The sequence below is a fragment of the Hypanus sabinus genome, chromosome 2 (assembly GCF_030144855.1).
Source record: "Hypanus sabinus isolate sHypSab1 chromosome 2, sHypSab1.hap1, whole genome shotgun sequence".
Classification (NCBI taxonomy): Eukaryota; Metazoa; Chordata; class Chondrichthyes; order Myliobatiformes; family Dasyatidae; genus Hypanus; species Hypanus sabinus.
The window spans coordinates 20406621-20429840 of record NC_082707.1 but is presented as its reverse complement, the minus strand read 5'-3'; the positions used below and the strand labels follow the sequence as shown (position 1 = coordinate 20429840).

At 41.2% G+C, this 23220-nt stretch overlaps 3 protein-coding genes across 4 annotated transcripts in view; 1 reads left to right on the top strand and 2 right to left on the bottom strand.

Annotated features, from left to right (window-relative positions):
• The window catches only part of LOC132406801 (P2Y purinoceptor 13-like), a 37262-nt gene extending 22311 nt beyond the window's left edge, over window positions 1-14951 (bottom strand). Inside the window, exon 1 of the mRNA XM_059992808.1 lies at window positions 14923-14951. The gene's annotated coding sequence lies outside the window, so the exon portion shown is untranslated. The remainder of the gene's footprint in view (window positions 1-14922) is intronic.
• The window catches only part of LOC132406765 (mediator of RNA polymerase II transcription subunit 12-like protein), a 689991-nt gene that overhangs the window by 457741 nt on the left and 209030 nt on the right, over window positions 1-23220 (top strand). The gene's annotated exons all lie outside the window — the stretch shown is intronic.
• On the bottom strand, window positions 4228-21890 carry LOC132406814 (P2Y purinoceptor 12-like). 2 transcript variants are annotated; one of them, XM_059992831.1, is made up of 2 exons: window positions 21812-21890; window positions 4228-8002 (listed from the first exon to the last, which is right to left on the bottom strand). In XM_059992831.1, the coding sequence occupies exon 2, from the start codon at window positions 7998-8000 to the stop codon at window positions 6981-6983; it is 1020 nt and encodes a 339-aa protein (XP_059848814.1). In that variant the 5' UTR covers window positions 8001-8002; window positions 21812-21890; the 3' UTR covers window positions 4228-6980. The 2 variants fall into 2 exon arrangements, with proteins under 2 accessions (XP_059848814.1, XP_059848806.1); XM_059992823.1 differs by lacking the exon at window positions 21812-21890 and adding an exon at window positions 14923-15018.

Here is a 23220-nt window from a genome sequence, read left to right as displayed (position 1 = left end):
GTTCATGGTCCTCATTTCTGCCTCTGTGCTATGGTGTCAAGTTGTTTTTTTCTCTCCCGCATTTCCTCCACACTTCGGGAGTCTGGTGAAGTGCTGCCTTGATGATGGAGTTGGCCTCTCTGCCCATCAAATGCCCAGTCCTCTGCAATGATTCCTCATGATGGCTGTGGCCATGTCCTCTTGATGACATTGAATGAGTAGGGCATGGTTGGAGTTCTCTATTGGCCAGAAAATATGGTGGATCTTCTGGAGGCTCACGGTGTGAAACGACGACAACTTGGCAAGGTTGTTCTCTGTTACGCACCAGCTTTCTGACCCGTACAAGTGAGCGGACAGATACATTTCTAGTACAGCTTCACCTTGCTGTCGAGACTGTACTTGGCTGATCCCCATATGTTGCTCATTGATCTGAAGACATTTCTAGTTTTGCTGAGCCTACACTAGATATCAGCCTTGGTTCTACCATCCTGCCGAATGATGCTGCCTAGGTAGGTGAATCTGCTGGTGCTGTATAAGTTGACACCGTATGCCTTGATGGGCGGAGGAGACTCTACATTGAGGGTCATGGTCTCAGTCTTTCTCTGGTTGACACTAAGTCCAACCTGTCCACCAAGCGTACAGAGATGCTGAGATTTAATCTTCCATGTGCTGGTGTGCATGTGATAGTAATGCAAGGTTCATAGGTTCTTGGTTACTCTAGGCATGAAAGGTTACAGAGAGAAGGCATGAGTTGAGAGGGAAAATTAATCAGCCATGATGAAAAGGCAGAGCAGACATGGGCTGAATGGCCTAAATCTCTCCTATATTTTCTGTTATTTCTTCCCCATCCTGATGTTTGGTCTGAACAATAGCCGAGTCTCTTGACCATTTCTGGAAACTTTGATGCATTGAGTTGCTGCTACGTGATTGGCTGATTAGATATTTGCACTCTCGTGCAGGTGTACCTAATAGAGTGCACACTTAGTGCATACAATATGGCAGTGTCTGTTTTTGATAAATTAGTCACTTTCAATTTCTCTTCTGCAGTGCAACTGAACCAACTGGCTGATGGTACCTTATGTAATATTTCATTATGGAAGTTGCGGTTTGTTACTATGGCATGACAGGAACTTTTTTAACTGCATGTGCCAGAAATCCCCAAGCAAGATCTCTGTGTAAACTCTTTTACCGCTATTTTGTTTGATAGATTTATCTGTTGATATTTCATGAATTTGATCAGCAGTTCAGGTTTTACATGTGCCATTGATGCTGGAAAGAAATGTGCACGAGATGCATGTCGTTTGGCACCAGGATCACACACTATGCACTCTGTGGCCACTTTATTAAGTACACCTGGTCTATAATGCAAAATATCTAATCAGCCAATCATGTGGCAGCAACTCAATACACCAGAGCATGCAGGTGTGGTCAAGACGTTCAGTTGTTGAATGGGGAAGAAATGTAATCAAGTGACTTTAACTGTCGAATGATTTTTGGTGTATCTCAGAAACTGCTGATCTCCTGGGATTTTCATGCACAACAGTTTCTAGAGTTTACAGAGAATGGTACAAAAAACAAGAACCATTCCAGTGAGAGGCAGTTCTGTGGGTGAAAACGCCTTGTTAATGTGAGAGGTCAGAGGAGAATGGACAGACTGGTTCAGGCTGACAGGGAGGTGGTGGTGACTCAAATAACCACATGCTAAAACAGTGGTGTGCAGAAGAACAGGAGATTAAAGTATATACAAAGGTAAACACTCACACTCATACATAGTATTCCTGCATGCAAAATTCGATTCACTGTAAGTGCCCCTTCTGTTCCAGTAAGGTTTTAAGGTTTTACAACCTGGTGTTTTCACACGAGGGGATACCTTCTCACAGCAATGGAAGCAGGAATAGACCATGCGCAACCAAGCTTGGTTCTCTTTTGTGAATAAAGCTGAAGTTGTCCACTTCAGCTTTAGATTTCGCTTGCTATGAAACCAATTAGGGGTGAGCAATGAACTTTGGCTTTTCTAGTGATTTCAAAAGCCTGAAAAATAAACTTTGAAAATTACACTTTCCACCCATAACACATAGCTTCCGATTTCCTTAGTGTTCAGAATTCAATTGATATAAACTTTGAATGTACTTATTGCCGGAGTATCCACAGATGCCTGAGGATATTTGGCACCACCTACATAAGGCAGTTCATCCTCGTCCCTCATAGTTGATTCATGATGTTCTTGTCACCCATCATTCCAGGCCATAACTGGAGGCAAAATCTCTCTGCATCTACACTGTCAGTCGCAACAAGAGCCTTGTTCGTGACCGTGAAATGCCTCCTGCTTGACGAAATTCTCCAAGCAAAGTCCAGCCATCTTCATGTTGCATTGATTCATTAACACTGACTTTATATCTAATCTTTTTATTTATCCATTCTTGGCTGAGCAAGTAGTTTCTTCCTGTCTGTCAAAGCCTCATAATTTGGAATATTTTTATTAAACTTCATTTTAACCTTTGACTGGACTACAGGTAGTTTGCAAGGCTGCAACATCAGAATACTGCCTAGGGACACGAGGTTTGCATATAGATTTCTAACCCAGTAACACAGAGTCTTAGACTTACAGTGAGTGTGATGGTGAGTTTAAATCCCACTTCATCCATTCCTGAAGTGAATTCACTTCATCCATTGCTTCTCTTCCTAATATATCTTTGTGAGATGCTTTCTTTGAGTTGCATAATGAGTGGAGCCCCATCACCACAGTGTGATGGCTCAAGGGGTTATTTAATTCTGAATGGCTGGGTTCTTACAGTGTATCCCATTGCCTCAAGATTCAGGGGAGAAGATTTAGGACGGAGATGAGGAGAAACTGTTTTTCTCAGAGAGTGGCGAATCTGAGGAATTCTGTGCCCAGGGAAGTAGTTGGGGCGTCTTCACTAGATATATTTAAGAAGCAATTAGATAGGTTTTTACATGCGAGGGTGATTGATAAGTTCATGGCCTAAGGTAGAAGGCGATGAGTTATACAGCTCTCACTACATGCACGTGCAGGTCAACTCTAGTGATTATGCAGAAAGTTTGAAGTTAATAATTCATCTCCTTCATTTACACACTTAGTCCAGCAGTCGTGGAGCATACGGATCTTGGACCTCCAGGAAGTGTCCACAGCAGGGGTGATTGATAAGTTTGTGGCCTAAGGTAGAAGGAGACGAGTTATACAGCTCTCACTACATGCACGTGCAGGTCAACTCTAGTGATTATGCAGAAAGTTTGAAGTTAATAATTCATCTCCTACATTTACACACTTAGTCCAGCAGTCGTGGAGCATATGGCCACAAACATCAATCACCTGATGAGTTATGAACTTCAAATTTTATGCATAATCATTCAGAGTTGAACTGCATGTACATGTAATGAGAGCTGTATAACTCGTCTCCTTCTACCTTAGGCCACAAACTTATCAATCACCCCTGCTGTGGACACTTCCTGGAGGTCCAAGATCCGTATGCTCCACGACTGCTGGACTAAGTGTGTAAATGTAGGAGGGTACTATGGTGAAAAATAAATATGCTAGGTTTTCTAAAATTGACTCCTTCTACCTTAGGCCACGAACATATCAATCACCCCTCGTAGTAAGGGAATTAAGGGTTATGGGGAAAAGGCAGGTAGTTGGAGCTGAGTTTACGGGCAGATCAGCCATGATCTTATTGAATTTCGGGGCAGGATTGATCAGCAGGGTGACCTACTCCTGCTCCTATTTCTTATGTTCTTATTAGGAACCACAGTCGGGTTAATTTCTACCCAAAGGATTGGAAATGTATTTATTTATTGAGAGATACAGCCCAGCGAGTCACATTGGCCAGCAACACACCTATTTAACCCTAGCCTAATCACAGGACAATTTACAATGACCAATAAACCAACTAAGTGATACACTTTTTGGACTGTGGGAGGAAACTGCAGCACCTGGAAGAAACCCACATGGTCATGGGGAGAGCATACAAACGCTTTACAGACGGTGCCGGAATTGAATCCTGGACTCTGGAACACTCCAAGCTGTTATAGCATTGCACTAACCACTATGTAACTGTGTGACACCCATAAGACAGTTTTGTTTATTTAAGGTTGGTTGGTTGGTCATCATCGAGTTGCCCGACAGTATTTTCCAAAAATGAAACAACTTTACACTTTACAAATGAATACTTTCAACAAACTCTTTAAAATTTGATTTAATATTTGTTAATTTTATTTATTAATGTTGGTTAATTAAAAATTACAGTAGACATCAACATTCACGTGCCTCAATCAGTTTATAATTTTTTCTGTTGGCTTAAATTTGGCAGATATTAATATAATCGTGGGTCTATTTCCTTTGGAACTGAATGTTCTGACATCTGCAGTTTAGGAAGTGGGTTTCAATTCTTGTAACGTGGGTTTTTTGTCAAGTATTAATTGGCATATGTAAATGCAAGAAGAACTTTTTAGTGGGGATTAGCCAAAAGATAGAAAGCAGAGCACTGTTTTTCCAGGCAGATAGAGTAATACTTTCCATAGGCCAGTATTAGTACCATAAGACATAGAAGCAGAACTATCATTTGGCCCATCAAGTCTGCTCCACCATTACATCATGGCTGATTTATTATCCCTCTCAACCCTATTCTCCTCAAACTTTGACACTCTGACTAGCCAAGAATCAATCACCCTTCACTTTAAAAATACCCAATGACTTGACTTCTATAGCCGTCTGTGGCAAAGAATTCCAGAGATTTACCTCTGGCTAAAAAAATTCTTCCTTATGTCTGATCTAAAGGGATGCCCTCTGTTCCGAGGCTGTGAACTGTGATCATCAATTCACCCACTATAGGAAGCATCATCTCCACGTCCATTCGATCTGGGGCTTTCAATACGTTTCAGTGAGATTCCCCCCCAACTCTAATGCATGGTGAAATGGGAAAACATCTGACCTATGAAGGATATAGGATGCATTTTTCAAAATATACACAATAAGGTGAAATTTTACGGATGGCCAAATTGTTTTTTCCCAGTATAGAACAGTCAAAGACAAGGAGGCATAGCTTTAAGGTGAGAGGAGGAAAGTTTAAAGGAGATATGCAGAGCAAGTGTTTTTACAAAGAGTGGTAGGTGCCGGGGTGGTAGTTAAGACGGTAGTGTTTAAAAGGTTTTTGGGTAGACAGATAAATATCTGGGCAATAGTTGGGTATGGATCATGGATCCTTTGGGCAAAGACCAACTTCAGCCTTATGAGCTTCCATCAAATACTGCATTGTTCAGTGCTTCGTCCCTTTTGCTCACTCAGACTGAGCTGAAAGATTCTTGCACACTCAGCTTTCTATTGCTCTTCTGTACTGAGTTTCATAATACCATAAGATACTGTATAAAAGCATAATTAGTCCATTCAGCCCACTGAGTCTGCTCACAGTTCCATCAAAGCTAATTTGTCTTCAGCCTCATTGTTCAGTCCTTTCTGTGTAATCCTTAACTTCCTGACCAATTTCAAACCCATATTCTGACTGTTACTGGTATTTCCTGCATCTTGTTAAAGTTACCTCATCATCTGGTAACCCTAATCTCTATATTTAGTTTCTTAAATGTCCTTCCTGACTAAACAGCATCACCTTCATTTGTGGAGCATTGGTCTACCGTGGCACTCTGATCTTTGTTGTGAAGCCCTTTGCACTCTTCCCTTGCCAAATTCTGTGGCACTTTTCAGGTCAGTGTGTGTCAGCTCTCCGCTCTGTATTTCTACTCTTAGCCACCACCCAAGATCCATGTACTGACTCCATTTGAATTGTGCTAGAACATAGATATACGGACAAGTTAAAAGAGAGTGAAAATACTCCAATCTGGAATGATAAGCAGAACACTACGTGGGTCAGCTAGCATCTCTGGAGGCAAAATGTGTACAGTGCAGGTTGATATTTCAAGTCAGGACTCTACAATACTGTGCAAATTTTGCAGGATGTATGGTAGAGAAGCAGTGCCAGGGCAGAGGTTGATGTGGCTGTAGGCATACCCATCTCTAAGGTACCAAGTAAGGTCATTGGATTCCAAACAGTTTGCTTATTAATCATTAATCATTACCCTTCCCCCTTTCCCAACCATGATTTCCCTCTCTCAGTCCACGGTAGAGATACATATCAGAATCAGGTTTATCATCACTCACTGATGTCATGAAATCTGTTTTTATTTGTGGTAGCAGTACAATGCAATATGTAAAATTACTACAGATCTACAAACCTCGCCACCCTAGCTGTATATGTGTGCGTAAGACGTTTGCACAGTACTGTACTTCTGGATTGCACGCATTTTATCCGGTCAAAAAAAGAAGGCGTTCAACACTTCTTGTAGAAGGGTTTACATCTAAATCTCACTGGGATTTTTCACTGCATTGAAGATAGAAGTAGATATTTTTGAAGGTATAAGTAGATACATTTTGCTGTATCACAGCTTGAAACATTTTACATGAACAGTTCTGCAGAACAACATCTACACTCAGATCATTCAATAAATCCATTCAATCTTTCAACTTTAGGTCTAATTTTGCCGTTTTTGTTTACTTGCATTTTGCATTTATAATGCAGCTCATGTTATTGATGTTATTTTTTATTTGCATAATTTCTCTTGCACTTTGATTGTCTGTTTGTCTATGTATAATTTTTCATAAATTCTATTGTAATTATTTATTTTCCTGTAAATGCCTACAAGAAAATTAATCCCAAGGTAACATGTACATCCTTTGGTAATAAATTTTACTTTGACTTTGGGTCATGATGAGTGTTCATGCAAGTGCAAGTCTTGCTTTCTTCAAAGTTCATAGTTCAAAACTTGACTTTGAAGCCTTGCTTCCTTACAATGAAAACAGGTGGAAATTACAAAAAAAAATTTGACTTTGACTTTAAATCTTGAGGCAGAATCGAACCTACACCTGTGCCGTTTCTTTGGGTTGGCCATCCCTTACTGAGAATGTTTGGAATTTGTCAGTGTTACATTGGCCTACTTTAGACAGAAGTGTCCATGCTTGAGTTTGCATTGCTACTTGTGTTAGCCAGTCTCTTTGTGCAGAGCCTCAGTTTTGTGAACAGCATGTTCTTGAACGATCGACAAAGAAAGAAGTAAATTAATGGATCAAGGCAAGCATTTAATGCTATCATGCTCAATGTGCTTTCCTTTATGTAGTACAGGGCAACCTGGACTGAACACCTGAAAGCATCTCGGGTCTGGCTGAGGGTGTATGGGATTCTGGCAAAATGAAAAGGCACAAAGCAGATAAAGAACACAGCCAACACAAGAAAAACATTCAGGTTGATTTTCTTTGTTTTGGTGGAGTTGCTTCTGGTTTTCAGATAGGATTTATAAAGCTCCCTGCTTATCAGGACATAGCACACAACGATTATTACCAAGCTGCCCCAAAAAATGATCTGGCAGATGAAGTTCACCAACTCGTGCCACTTCAGTCCCAGATTGGTCTTGAGCAAGGAGCATTTGCGCTCATTTACAGGCATGGTGCTCCCCTTGTACAGCAGCATGTTAGGCAACACCAGGAGAAACATGAACACCCATATGGTTGCTGAGACAAATTTAGCGGTTCTGGGTTTGCAGATTCCTGAATGGCCAAATGGCCTTGCTGTCTTCTGGTAGCGGTCAATACTTATCAGCGTTAGAAGAATGATGCTGATGTACATGGTAAGGTAGAAAATGACTGAACTAACTTGACAGACAAAGACTTGGAGCTTGGGTGTTCTGAACTGCGACTCAACAATAATTTTGAACAGGAATGTTCCAATCATTAGAACATCAGCCACGACTGTGTTCTTAAGGTACACAATGAAGTTTGACTTGCTTGGTATTTCGAAGAACACCCAAATTGCCAGGCTGCTCATCAACAGGCCAACAATGAAGAGAACAGTGTAAAGCACTGAGAAGATCACTTGGCTGTTCCTACGGTCTGGTGCGCACTTGATTTCCGCTGTGTTGTTTGAATAGTTGAAGAAACTTCCTCCTGTGTCATTCTGAGCCATCTCTAAATAAGCAAATTAACATTAAAGTTTATTGTCAGAAACATATGTATATAGTATCTCAATACAATGCAAATTGTCTGAAGTAGTGTTATGGTTTTTCAGTTCGGTTCAAGAACCTGATGGAAGTAGGGAAGAAGCTGTTATTGAACTTTGGGAAATGTGTCTTTGGGCTCCTGTACCTCTTGCCTGTGAAGAGGGCTGATATCCCAGATATGAGGAGCATTGAAACTAATTGTGTTGTATTCAGCTTGCACTCAGAATAACAACAGCTAAATGCTTACGGTTATTGAAACTACATACCATGCCGAAAGTACTTCATTCAGAGAATTGTGGGTTCAAGTCCCAGTCTGGGACCTTGAGCACTAATTTCTAAATTTACACGTCAGTGCAATACCAAAGAACTGCTGCATATTGTAAGTGTTGACTTGTGATTTAGATATTGAATCTGTCACTTCGAAAGATTCTATAGTTTTGAGGGTAATTCCTACTGTCCTGTTCAGTATTTATTCAAACACCATCCAAACAGTCTGTCTGCTAATAATTATGCTGCCAACTGAGGGAGCTAACTGTGCATTTATTGAATGGTACACTTCCTGCAGAACCACAGTATCTGCATTGTAAGAGTATTTTAATAGCTAGAGTTGTGGCTCAGTAAGGGGGAATAGAATATACACATACAATGGCCACTTTATTAGGTACATGAATGTGGTCTTCTGCCATTGTAGCCAATCCACTTCAAGTTCAACGTATTGTGCATTCAGAGATACTCTACTCTACATCACTATCACCTTTCTGAAAGCTTGACCCAGTCTAGCCATTCTCCTCTGACGTCTCACATGAACAAGGCATATTTACCCACAGAACAGCCACTCACTGGATTTGTTTTTCTTTTACACACCATTCTCTGTAAACTCTGGAGAATAGTGCATGAATATCCCAGGAGATCAGCAGTTTCTGAGATATTCAAACCACCCTGTCTTGCACCAACAATCATACCGCAGTCAAAGTCACTTTGATCACATTTCTTCCCCATTCTGATATTTGGTTTGAACAACAACTGAACCTCTCGACCAGGCCTGCATGCTTTTATGCATTGAGTTACTGCCGCATGATTAGCTGATTTGCATTAATGAGCTGGGGTACAAGTGAACCTAATAAAGTGGACATTGAATGTAAATGGAAGTCTTAATAATTAGGCGCCCCTGATGTCCTGATTGATTCCTTCAGAAATAACATGTACCAGGGATACTTGACATTGGCCAGTTTACCAGTTTGGGATGTAGGAAGAAACAGTAACATTCAGAGAAAACCCATATGGGTATTCCACATAGACAGCACAAGTGTTTAGGATTGGAGCTGGTTTTCTGGAGTAATGAAACTGCTGCTCTACTAGGCAGACTGTATTGGTTAATTTAGCATTGTAGATGTGGGGGCTTTGGAGAATATGCGGAGAAGATTTACCTGGATGCTGCCTGGATTAGAGCATGTGTCTTATAAGAAACGTTTGAGCGAAGCCTGGGCGAAGGAGATTAAGAGATGACTTGGTAGATGTGTACAAGATGACAAGAGGCATAGACAGAGTGGACAGCTAGAGACTCTTTCCTGGGGTGGAAATGGCTAATACCAGGGGGCTTAATTTTAAGGGGAATTGGAGGAAAGTATAATGGGGGATGTCAAACATAGGCTTTTTACACAGAGAGTTGTGGGTGCATGAAATCTGCCAGGAGTGGTGGTAAAGGCAGATCTGTTAAGGATATTTGAGAGACTCTTAGATTGCCCTCCACTTTTCTTTCATCTATGTGCCTATGTAAAAGCGAAAGTCTTAGATAATAGAGTAGGTGAAAGAGCAACGTCAAGGAGTGAATGGCCAGTATTGTTCATTTTTCTAAGTTCTGCTATAGTTGTCACAGACATTATGGGCTGAAGATACTTTATTGATCCCAAAGGAAATTACAGTGCTACAGCAGCAGTACATTTACAAACACATTCAGGACATTTTTAAAGACAAGTGCGAAAAAAGGGCCTGAAGGATCATTGGGAACCCGGGTCACCCCAACCACAATCTATTCCAGCTGCTACCATCATGGAAACGGCATCGCAGCATAAAAGCCAGGACCTCCAGGCTCTGGGACAGCTTCTTCCACCAGGCCATCAGACTGATTAACTCACTCTGATTTAAGTCAATTTCTATGTCACATTGACTGTTCTATTTATTATAAATTATTATAAATTACTATGATTGCACATTGCACATTTAGAGGGAGATGTAAAGACTTTTACTGTAAGGATGTAAGAAATAAAGTCAATTAATTTATACAAGTGCACAGGTATAAATATTAGAAGAGAAGGAGAAAGAATAAAAAAAGTTACCTCACACAGTCTAACTGAAGGGGGTCATCACTTCCCTGGCTACAGGTGGACTCACTATATAGAGCCAAATGGCCAAGAGTAAGAATGACCTCATATAATAGTGCTCTTTAGAGCAGAGCAGTTGTCTTAGTCTATTAGTAAAAGTGCTTCTCTGAACAGCCTAGGTGGTGTGCATGGAGAGAGGAACATAGTCCAGTGTTGCCAGGATTTTCCGTAGGGTCATTTGTTCTACCGCAGCTTTCAGTTTGACTCCTACAACAGAGCCAGCCTTTCTAATCAGTTTATTGAGCCTGTTGGCATCACCCTATAGGTGCACTACTGCATAGAAGGGCCTGTTCCTGTGATAGACTGCTCTATGTCCGTATTTAGCCATAATTTGGCTTAGTTTTGTTGATTGGATACAGTCACTATCACATATGGCAACAGCTAGTTGTGTTGATGTTCACAATAGAATTATGCTGCCTTCATGATACAGACTGACACAGTGATGCATTAGTGAGGGTGAGCTGCACAGTCACAACATCTGTCTGTTGAGTGATATATAAGTTTGGGGTGACATGGCAACGTAGCAGTTAACATAACCCTCCCACAGCACCTACTGCAAGATCGGCATTCAACTCTCGCCGCTGCCTGTATGGAGTTTCTCTGTTCTCCCCATGACTGCGTGGGTTTCCTCTGGGTGTCAAGTTTTCCCCCCACAGTACTGGTTGATAGATTAATAGGTCATTGTAATGTGTTCTGTGATTAGGCTAGGGTTAAATCAGGGAATGCTAGGAGGCCCAGCTCAAAGAGGTGGAAAAGCCTATTCCACACTCTATCTCAATAAATAAATGAAGCCATGCTATACTGGTTCTGGAAGCTTGACAATATTTACAGGCTGACTGGTACAATCTTGCAGATTTGATTTGGTGCAAACGTCTCATTGCACTGTGTATATGACAAGTAAAGATAGGTTATAAATAGTGGGCAACATCTGCTCTTGGAAATAATGTTCTGACCACTTCAAAGAAGAGCCTAGGAACATTCTAAAACTATTTTACTGAAGCCATTAAGTCATGTGCTTTACAGCAGCAGGGGAGGTGAATGCTATGGAGAGTGCTAACATCTAGTGTTATTGAATGCAACATGTTCTTATTGTCATAATGATGGTACACTATGAATATGCAGAAGCATAAAAGGTTCATCGAATGCAGAACCTGAATAGTATTTGTAATTGTGGAAGTTGTGTTTGAAGAGTAATTTAGAAAATAAAACACATTTTAGGGCTGTCTTGATATAGCAGTTTCTATGTTCTTAGTTCAGGATGTTGTAGTTGAAAGTTCAATGTAAAGTTTATTATCAGAGTACATATATGTAATCAAATACAACCTTGAGATTCATTTTCCTGTGGGAATTCTCAGAAAGTCTGTAGAGTAGTAACTAACAGGATCAATGAAAGATCAAATAGTGTGCAGAAGATGACAAACTGTAAATAAATGCAAATATAAATAAATAGCAATGAATAATGAGAACATGAAATAACTGTAAGAGTTCTTAAAGTGAGATCATTGGTTGTGGGCAAGTGTGTGTAGCTATTCCCTTTTGTACAAGAGCCTGATGGTTGAGGAGTCGTAACTGTTCTTGAACCTGGTGGTGAGAGTCCTGAGGCTGTTGTACCTTCTGCCCGATGGCAGCAACAAGAAGAGAGCGTGGCTTGGGTGGTGAGGGTCTCTGATGATGGATGCTGCTTTCCTATGACAGCATTTCATGTAGATGTCCTCAAAGGTTGAGAAGTGGTGTACTGGGCCGAATCCTCTACCTTTTGTCGGATTTTCTGTTCAAAGAGAAGTCTACAGCTCGTGAGTGCCATTGATGTCCAGTTAACGTATGCAGTAGGAAGCACAACCAATTGAGCACAGGAGTTTCCAGATAGAGCAACAAGATCAATAACATATTTCAGTAATTTTGATTGTACAATGGGTACAATTAGATGTGACACCTGCAGCGAGGGGGTCAGCAGTTTTAAATCCCTCAGTATTAACATATTGGATGACCTGTCCTGAGCCCAGCACATAGAAAGAGTCACTGAGAACTACAGCACAGAAACAGGCCCTTCAGCCCATCTAGTCCATGCCAAACTGCTATTCTGCCTAGTCCCATCGACCCACACCTGGACCATAGCCCTGTATACACCTTCCATCCATGTACTAATCTGAACTTCTCTGAAATGCTGCAATCGAGCCTGCGTCCACACTCAGTTCATTCCTCACGCACACCTTCCTCTGAGTGAAGAAGTTCCCTGTCAGGTTCCCCTTAAGTATTTCACTTCTCGCTCTTAACCTTTGGTCTCTAGTTCTCAGCCAACCTCAGTGGAAAAGGACTTTCCATCGTAAAAGTTTAAGGGGATTTAACATGTTACCGGACACTCTTACAAATTTTTCTAGATGTCCTGTGAAAGTATCCTGACTGGTTGCATCAAATAAATAATAAATATCAAAAACAGGAGGCGAAGAGTCCTGGAGAGTGAATCTATAGTTTGTGGGAACAGTTCAGTGATGGGGTAAATAAAGTTGTCTCTTCTGACTCAACAGCTTGATGGTGATAACTGTTTTTTTAACCTGGTGGTGTGGGTCCTGAGGCTTCTGTACCTTCTTCCTGATGGCAGCAGTGAGAAGAGAACATGACCTGGGTGGTGGAGATCCTCGATGACGGATTCTGCTTTCCTGCGGCAACGCTCCCAAGTATATGCGCTGAATGGTGGGGAGGGCTTTACCCTGACAGTCAGGGCTGTAACCATTACTTCTTGTAGGATTTTCCATTCAAGGGCATTGGTATTTCCATACCAGGCTGACACAACCTCAGGTTGTTAATTATGGTTTCTGAGGCTTCATTTTTTTTCAGTTTCATTGCTTTTTATTTCTTGATTAGAGAATTAGTTATTGTCTAGCTTCGGGCTGTGGCTATTTTAGGAATGGTTTCTGATTTTGTTCTCTATGAACGCTTGCCGTGACCTTGAAAGTGTTAAATTTAGTGGCTTTGTTTGGCTTTGGAAGATGTTCTAATGTCTTTTTATAATTTGCATCTAGCTGGGGGCGTTTGCCTGGCATTGGGCCTTCGTTAACTTGTACTCTTGTTTGAAAATTGGGTTTTATTGTTCTGTCTCGTTTTTGGGCGTTAGTTTGCAGGGCATGAATTCTTTCATATCCTTTCATGTTTTTAAAGGGGCAATGCTATCCCCTCACAGCTCAGTCATTGATCGTGGTTTAGAATGCTTCTGACCAATGTTTTCTGTTCTCCTTGTCCTTGTATTACTCAAGCTCTGCTTTAGTTTATTAGTTTCATTGGACTTTTAGTGTAACTCTGTTATTGCAAATCTCAATTTCCTGCGTCTGGATCTGAACAGAAACCCTGACACCAGGCTGTGATGCAGCCAGTCATTATACTCTCCATCACACATCTATAGAAGTTCGTCAACGTGTTAGATGTCATGCCGAATCTACACAAACTCCTGAGGAAGTGGCACAGAGGCACTGCTGTGCTTTCTTCATAATTGTACATACGTGCGGGGCCCATTTCTCTGAAATAACACTGAGGAATTTAAAGTTGCTGGCTCTCTCTGCCTCTGATCCTCCAATGAGAACTGGCTTACGGAGATCTGGTTTCCTCCTCCTGGTCAATAATCAGCTTTTTGGTCTTTTTGGTCTGACATTGAGTAAGAGGTTGCTGTTGTGGCACCACTCAACCAGATTTTCAATCTCCCTCCCATGTTCTCAATTGTCACCACATTTGATTTGGCCTAAGACAGTGGTGTAGTTAGCATAGCTGAATATGACATTGGAACTGTGCTTAGCCAACTTCAATGTTTGACATCTTGTGCATTCAGCGATGCTCCTTTGCACAACTCGGTTGTACCAGATGGTTATTTGAGTTACAGTTGCCCCCCTTCAGCTTGAACCACTCTTGTCATTCTCATCTGACCTATCTCATTAACAAGGCATTTTCAACCGCAGAACTGTCACTCACTGGGTATTTTCTGTTTTCTGCACCATTCTCTGTAAACTCTAGAGACTGCTATGTTGGAACATCCCAGGAGATCAGCAGTTTCTGAAATACGCGACCCACCCAGTCTGGCACCAGCAATCATTCACAGTCAAAGTCAACAACATGTCTGCATGCTCTTATGCATTGAGTTGTTGTCACATGTTTGTCTGTTTGGATCTTTACACTAATGAGCAGATGAATAGATATACCTAATAAAGTGGCCACTAAGCGTATCCAATTATGGTGAGAAAGAATTTTTTAAAAAACCACGGGTACTAGAAATCTAAGATAAAAACAGGATATGTTGCAAATGCTCTGCAGTTCAGACCACATTTGTAACAAGAGAAGCAGAGCAAATATTTCAAAATCTTCTCTAAATCGAAGTTGCGATAATGCGTTGCTATAGTAACTACTATTGCTTTACTCTCCTTCGTGTTGTTTCTGTCTGAAAAATCCTGGAAATTAAAACAGCAATTTGTACATTGAAAATCCATCCATTAATCCAATTAACTCTATGACTCAAGTTCATTACCTGTTTGGTTCCTGATGTTGTTTCCACTGGACGGGGTTGTTACTGGCAGCAAATTGCCTAACACTATGTCTGAATGAACAAGTGTCTGTGTGGTACTTGGAGCCCTCAGGAAACTGTCCCTCTGAGGAGATTCATATTATGCCAATAGAACAGAAACTCTATCATCTTGCAAGTTGCGATTTTGTTACTAGTTCTGCTTTTTGGCCTGACTATGTAATGTGGATAAATGTAAAGGACTTAGAATGAAAGATTGGGTTATTGGTTAATGTGTTGGCAATTGTTAGAGATTTGTCAGATGAGTCACTGATTTTGCCTTTTACATAAATTTGTGATCATTTCCTTAACTACCAATCTGTTGAAAATATTGAGGTCTTCATTTCCCATGCAGGCACACATGACTGTACACCCTTAGCAAGTCATTCCATAAAAAGGCCTATAAACATCCAAATTGATGAAGGAATAACTTCTCCTCTCTGCCATCAGGTTTCTGAATGGCCCATAAACACCCCGCTGTTCCTCTTTTGCACTGTTAATTGATCGATTGATTGATTGATGGTAAGTTATAGTCATCTGTATGCCTGCTGCCACAAACAGCAAATTTCACGGCTAATGTCGGTGACAATAAACTTGACTGTGAGCCTGATGCTGAAAGACTTTGTATTGTAGACTCAGGTTAACTGAGATTAGAAAGAAAGGAAGTTAAGAATTCTGTAATCCAGAAAGCTGTGGACACAAAGCAGTTGAACACATTCAGATCTTAGTAATTAAAGAGATTGTAGTGCTGGAATTTGGAAACACAATCTGCTGGAGGAGTTTAACTTCCTCAGTCCCTCCAACAGATTATACACTCATTGGCCACCTGTACACATGCTTGTTAGTGCAAATATCTAATCTACCAATCATGTGACAGCAACTCAACGCATAAAAACATGCAGATACTTTCTGGCCAAGAAGTTGAGTTGTTGCCCCATCAGAATGGGGAAGAAATGTGATCTAAGTGGCTTTGACCGTGGAATTCTTATTGGTGCCAGGCGGGGTGTTTTGAGTTTCTCAGAAACTGCTGATCTCCTGGGAGTTTACAGAGAGTGGTGTGATAAACAAAAATCATTCAGTGAGCAGCAGTTCTGTGGGTGAACTTGTCTTGTTCATGAGAGAGGTCAGAGGAGGATGGGAAGACTAGTTCAAGCTGACAGGAAGGTGACAGTAACTCAAGTAACCATATGTAACAGCAGTGGTGGGCAGGAGGGCATTTCTGAATGACCACATTAGACCTTGAATTGAAAAGGATGTTTCATATAGTGGGATATTCTCAGACCAGATAGATAGATGCTTTATTGATCGCAAAGGAAATTACAGTGTCACAGTAGGATTCCAACCGTACAGATATAAATATCAGAAGATAGGTAAGAAAGAATAAAGCTAAGTTACCTTAAAAATAAGATTTACACGGTTTACTAATCAAAGATTACAACATCACTTCCCTTGCTATAGGTTGACTCATTTTAGAGCCTTTGGAGCAGCACAGTTGTCTTAGTCTGTCACTAGAAGTGCTCCTCTGTTCAGCCAAGGTGACATGCAGAATGTGAGAAACATTGTCCAGAATTGCCAGGATTTTCCATAGGGTTCTTTGTTCAACCACAATCTCCACTGTGTCCAGTTTGACTCCTTGAACAGAGCAAGTCTTTCTAATCAGTTTATTGAGCTTGTTGGCATCACCCATGTTGATGCCATTGCCTCGGCACACCACCGCATAGAAGATTGTACTGGTGACAAAAGACTGGTAGAACATCTGAAGGAGAGGCCTTCGTACTCCAAAGGACCTCAGAGTCCTCAGGAAATAGAGGTGGCTGTGATCCTTCTTGTACACAGCCTCTGTCTTTTTGCTCTACTCAAGTCTGTCACCTGGGTGCATCTCCAGGTACTTGTATGTCCTCATCACATGCATGTACTTACCATCAATAGTAACAGGGAGCAGTGCAGGCTAGCCTTCCTAAAGTCCGTCACCATCTCCTTTGTCTTACTGATGTTGAACTGCAGATGATTCAGCTTGCACCATTTGACAAAGTCCTCCACCAGGGCCCTACAATCATTCTCCTGTCCTCACTCTACATACCCAACTATTATTGAATCATCAGAAAATTTCTGCAGATGACATGACTCAGTGTTGTATCTAAAGTCCAAGGTGTACAGGGTAAACAGGAAGGGAGCTCCCCAGTGCTGTTTATAGCCGTGTCTGATACACAGCTCTGAAGCTGCACAAACTGTGGTCTGCCAGTTAGGTCATCCCTTATCCAGGATACAATGGAAGTGCCAGCCTGGGGGAGGTGAAGATCAGGACAACAGCATTTGGTGTGTGGAGGTGTGGATGGTAGGTGCAGGGGAAAGGAAAGGGTATAGACTTCAATAACCTGTGTTTTTCATCCATGTGTTGAACTGGTGGAGGGAAGAGGAGATGCATTGGTGCTGAGGCAGCATTGGGTGCCTTAGCATCTGGGCTGGCCTGCTGAAAGGGGTGCGAACTGGGGGGGTGGGGTAATTGTCAAACCTAGTGATGAATTGATTTAACTCATTAGCCCATTCCAGGCTCTACAGCTAAACTGATTGAAGCCAGTGATGTTTTTCATGCATCCCCACAGCTCCCGCGTGCGACTCTGCCCAAGCTTGTTCTCCAGCTGTCTCCTTTTCAGCCACCTTGATCTTCACCTTTAGCTCGCTCTGCACGTTTCAATTCCTCCCTACCTCCTGATCGATAGGCTCTCTTTTTGTGGTTGAGAAGAGTCTTTAGGTCACTGGTGTCCATGCTTTGTTGTTACTAACAGTTACTAACAACGAACCGTCCTTGATGGAATTATAGTGTCTACACATAAGTTGCTGCAGCCAGTGATATAATCAGTAAATCAAGTAATGTCCTTTGCATGTGGTTCACAAAGTACATTCCAGTCAGTAACCTCAAAGCAGCCCTTCAAGGCCTCAGTGGCCGCTGGAGACCACTTCTTTACTGCCTTAGTGGTAACTAGCTGTTGTTGTACCTTGAGTTTATACAAGGACAGGAGGTGAACCAGGTTGTGATCTGATTTTCCAAGGGGAGGGAGGAGAGTGCACAGCTTCAGAATAGAAGGACATTTCTCCAGAATGAGGAAGTCTTCTTTTAGCCAGAGGGTGGTGAATCTGTGGAATTCATTGCCCCAGATAGCAGTGGAAGCCAAATCATTGGATATACATGTATTTAATCTGGAGTTTGTTAGGTTCTTGATTTTCAAGGGTGTCAAAGGTTATGGGGAGAGAGCAGGAAAATGGGGTTTAGAGAGATGATAAATCAGTCATGAAGGAATGGCAGAGCAGACTCAATGGGCTAAACAGACTAATTTTTCTCTGATGCCTTATAGCCTTCTGGTCTTGTAGTTAAGAAAGATCTATCTGGTTATCTGAACTCCTTTTGAGAAAGAAAGCTGTTTTCTTTATCCACACTGGCTTACGGCTCAATTCAAGGCCAATGAAAGTTGGGGGTAAAAATGTTCAAGAGATGACTAAAGCTCTTGAGAATTTAAAATAAAGGATAAACTCCAAAATTATTTAGATTATAAAACCACAAGATTTAAGTGAATATTCTTTTGGGATCCAGTGTGGTTAACAATAATAAATAAAATCTGAATTAAAAATATGAAATGTTATCTCTGTTTCTGTCTCCAGAGATGCCATCTCACCTGCTGAGTATTTCCAGCATTATTTCAAATTTCTAACATGCTGCAGATGTTTTTGCTTGCCTTTAGAGCGAACTATATATTTTTTCACTGTTTGTTCTTGAACCCTTGTTGCTTAACTGAGTATGTCAAGCAATAATAGAGTATGCTGTATATTCAGGAACAACTGAGAGGCAACAGTTTTCAAGGGAGAGCTGGATGCCCAAGTCTGTTGTGGCACAATCTTTGAATTTGTGATGCATTTAAATGATTTGGGCATCTTTATTGTCATCTCCAATTCTTTTTCAATGGAGTGAGCTAGAGATTCAGAGGACAGAGGAAAATCTAACACGGATGTGTGCCTGGATTGAACCGGAACAACAGATTCCTTTACTCTGAAGGACATACATTAACTAGATGAGGACTTTGTGACAATTTGGCAGTTTTGGCATAATTGTTTTTATATTTCCAACATATGTAATTAATTCAATTTGAATAACCCAACTTGGATTGGAGCTCTTGTCTCCAGATCATCAGTGAAAGCCTCTGTATTACTATTGCAGGAACTTAGTCACAACAAATTTCACGTCACACGCCAGTGATAATAAACCTGATTCTGAACTCCCCTTTCTCTGCCGCTGTATCGCTTTTCTTCCTACAGTCAGTTTTCCCTTATGCCTACCTTAATGTTTTTGTGTTGGAATTATCTATCAACATGATACACAAATAAATTATTTTCACTTTATCTTGGTACATTGGAGAATAATAAAGCAATTCCAATTTGAGTTCCTCTCTAATCATATGAAGTGAGCTCATTATCGAGATTCAAAGTTCAAAGCGCATTTGTTATCAAAGAATGTATAAATTATACAACCTTGTGATTTGTCTGCTTACAGGCAGCCACAAAACAAGAGACTCGAAAGAACCCAATTGGAAAAAAGACCAGCACCCAATGCGCAGAGAGAGCGAGAGAAAAAACACAAACCATGCAAACAATAAAAGCAAGCAACAGCATTCAGGATGAAAGTCAGTCCATAGAGACGAAACCCCGTAGCAGGCTCGTACCCTCTGCCTCAGTTCATCACACAAGTTGTTGCGAAGCCCAGAGCAGGGCACAGCCTCAGCATCGGGGGGGGGGGGGTGTGTGTGTGGGGGGAGTAAATGTCGCAAGGCAGTGAGCAGAACTGGCCCGACCCTCTTCTCGGGTCCCAATACCCTGCCTTTTCAGTCCATTTGGCCGGGCATTTAAATTGTTCAGACACCAGGCATCTCCCACACCAGGACCTGGGCCCCGCCACATCGATATACTCTGGGCCTGGACCCTGTTGGCATGTTCTGGCCCATGCCCGACCTTTCCAAATCAGCCTGGCACTTAGGCTGCAGGATGGCACGCGAGCCGATGTTTGACCCCACTTTGTCAGTTATAGCTTCCATTGTTCGCCGATTAAAATGGTGAGGCTGATTGGAACGTTGAGGCGAGCGCAGAAGTTTGGAGATCTTTTAGGTTTTCCAGTGCTTTGCAGTCTCTGAGAGGATTCCAAGCAGGCAGAGACAGGAGAATTGAAAAAATTCTGAGTTTTATACTTTGATAGTAAAATGAAACTTAGAGTGTTTCAATTGTAGAGTCCTTGAAGGTGAGTCCATAGGTTGTGGAATCAGTTTAAATGTTGAAGTGAATGAAATTATGCATGCTGGTTCAGGAGCCTGATGGTCAAAGGGTAATAACTATTCCTGAACTTGGTGGTGTGGGACCTAAGGCTCCTGTCATTTGTAGGTGGTTCACCAGCATCTTCACATTAGAAATTTGGAATTGGCAATAAACACTGGCAGGGCCTACAGCCTAAAGAGTGAATACATAAAAAGTCAGTGTGTGATTTAAAATAAAATCTAGCACCAGTTTACTTTGGTTTAATTTGCGCTCAGGAACAATAACAATAATTAGCTAAACCCATACACTTTAATGCTTGCTAATGCAAAGATCTAATCAGCCAATAATGTGGCAACAACTCAATGCATAAAAGCATGAACACATGGTCAAAAGGTTCAGTTGTTGTTCAGACCAAACATCAGAATGGGAAAAACATATGATCTAAGTAACTGTCCATGGAATGATTGTTGGTGGTGCCAGATGGGGTGGTTCGAGTATCTCAGAAACTGCTGATCTTCTGGAATTTTCATGCATAATCATCCCCAGAGCCTTCAGAGAATAGTGTGGAAAACAAAAAAGACATCTATGAGTGGCAGATCTGTGGGCAAAAATGCCTTGCTAATGCAAGAGGTCATAGGAGAATGGCCAGATTGGTATAAGCTGACAGGAAGGCGACAGTAACTCAAATAAGCACATGTTACAACAGCGGTGTACAGAATAGCAGCTCTGAACCCACAACACATCGAACCTTGCAATGAATGGGCTACAACAGTAGAAGACCACAGACATACACTCAATATCCAATTCGTTAAGTACAGGAGGAACCTAATAAAATGGCCACTGAGTGTATATGTACAGCTGCAGCAACCACGAAATTCACAAGGAACTGATTCATTGTTCAGAACACAGCAATTCATCAGCAACTTGTAATGATTCACAATTGATGCGATTCTTCTTCCTTCTCACAAGATACCAGCTGCCTGACCAATTTAGAATGCTGACTGCTATAAAATTTTAACAGTATATTCAGGTCCAATATAATGTCCCGCTATCGGTCAGCGGTCTACTTCTGGTTGAGAGTTACAGTCAACTAAGTTGCAGTTTTAAAGTTAAGCGAAGTTTTTCAAAAACACTTTCAGTGCTAATTAGCAGTATTAGCTGGTTCCCGGTCCCAGGGTTAAATGATCAGTCTGCTGTTCACTCCCTCAGACATTGAGTTTATTCACTTCCCGTTCTCAAAGGAAAACTGTTCTCATTGTTGGAGGTGTCTTTTTTCCAATACACTTTTAAACTAACTGCCTGTCTTTCTCAGCCTGACACAGAAAATGCTGGAGGAACTCAGCAAGTCAGGCAGCATTTATGGAAAGGAATAAGAGTCGATTTTTTTCAGGCTAAGACCCTTCATCAGTATGTGCAGAAACTCTTGCATTTCTGACCCAGAAGTTCCCTTTCTGAAGAAGAAAATTGAAATTATTGCCTGTATTCTGGGCAATATTTATCCTTCAGTCATCAAAACACAACTAATCAGGCCTACCTCACAGTGCTGTTTTTTAGAGCTTACCATCCACAAGCGGATTTCTGCAGTCTCTTCATTGCAAAGGCAGTTCCTCTAAGAAGCTCCCTTGGCTGTAAAAAGCTTCATTAGATCTCAAGAAGAAGAGAAGTGCTGCAGGAAATACTTTATTTGTCCCTCCGTTCTTGAACTTGTGACCACTGATAATCAGCTTTCTCAGGCACGCCATCTAATTAAAACCTTTATATAAGTTCTCATTTGATTTGTGCTTAAAGTTTAGTTTTACTAAAGTTTCTACCTACTAAGTGCTTAACCACTGCAATCCCACTCTTGGATGGGAATCTGCTGATTGCTGGCTTTGTCAGTTACTTTATCTTTTTATTCATTCAGACTAGTACTTATGAGCCAACTACATTGATATGGTTCTGAACTGGGCAAAGATGTACACAACTAGGTTAGTACTGCAGGATGTTAAGTGAACTGTGCAGGTTATACTGTAATTTTATTGACTCATGGTCACATTTTTTTTTGCATCTACTTATTCTATTCAATTCTATTGTATTTCTTTATTTTGTTGTAGATAAAGTGCTTTACAACTTATGGCAACCTGTCCATCTTCAGGTCTTGCTACTCAGGAATTGTGTTAACTTTATTTTGTGACTGTATGTGTTAGGTCATAACAACGTTCGGGGCCCACTCTATTTCATACTTGCTGTACCTAATAATGCAGCCACTGAGTGTATGTTTATGGCCTTTTGTTGCTGTAGCCCATCCATTTTAAGGTTCAAGAGTGCAAGAGGTGCATGCAAACTTGATTTCAATGTTCAAAAGAAGTTTACTCAGGTACATGGATGGCAAGAGTATGGACCATGTGCAAGTCAATGGGATTAGGCAGTTTAAATTGTTTGACAGGGACTAGATGGTCCAAAGGTCCTGTTTCTGTGTGGTTCTTCTCTATGATTCTATGTTGTGCATTCAGAGATGCTCCTCTCCACACCACTGTTGTAACATGTGGTTAATTTCTGTCAACTGGAACCAACGTAACCATTCTCTTCTCACCTCTCTCATTAACAAGGTGATTTCGCCCACTGAACTGACACTCACTAGATTTTTTTGTCTTATGCACCATTCTCTGTAAACTCTAGAGAAAGTTGTCTAAGAAACTCTCAGGATATCAGCAGTTTCAAGATACTCAAACCACCCCATCTAGCACCAACAATCATTCCACGGTCGAAGTCACTTAGATCACATATCTTCCTCATTCTTATGTTTGGGCTGAACAACAATTGAATCTATTGACCATGTCTGCATGCTTTTATGCATTGAGTTACTGCCACACGATTGGCTGAATAGATACTTCTGGCGTACATAATAAAGTGGCCACTGAGTGCATTATTTTGATAATAAATTGTTTTGACATGAGTTGTATTTGTATAGGATTTGCCTCTGCATTGTTA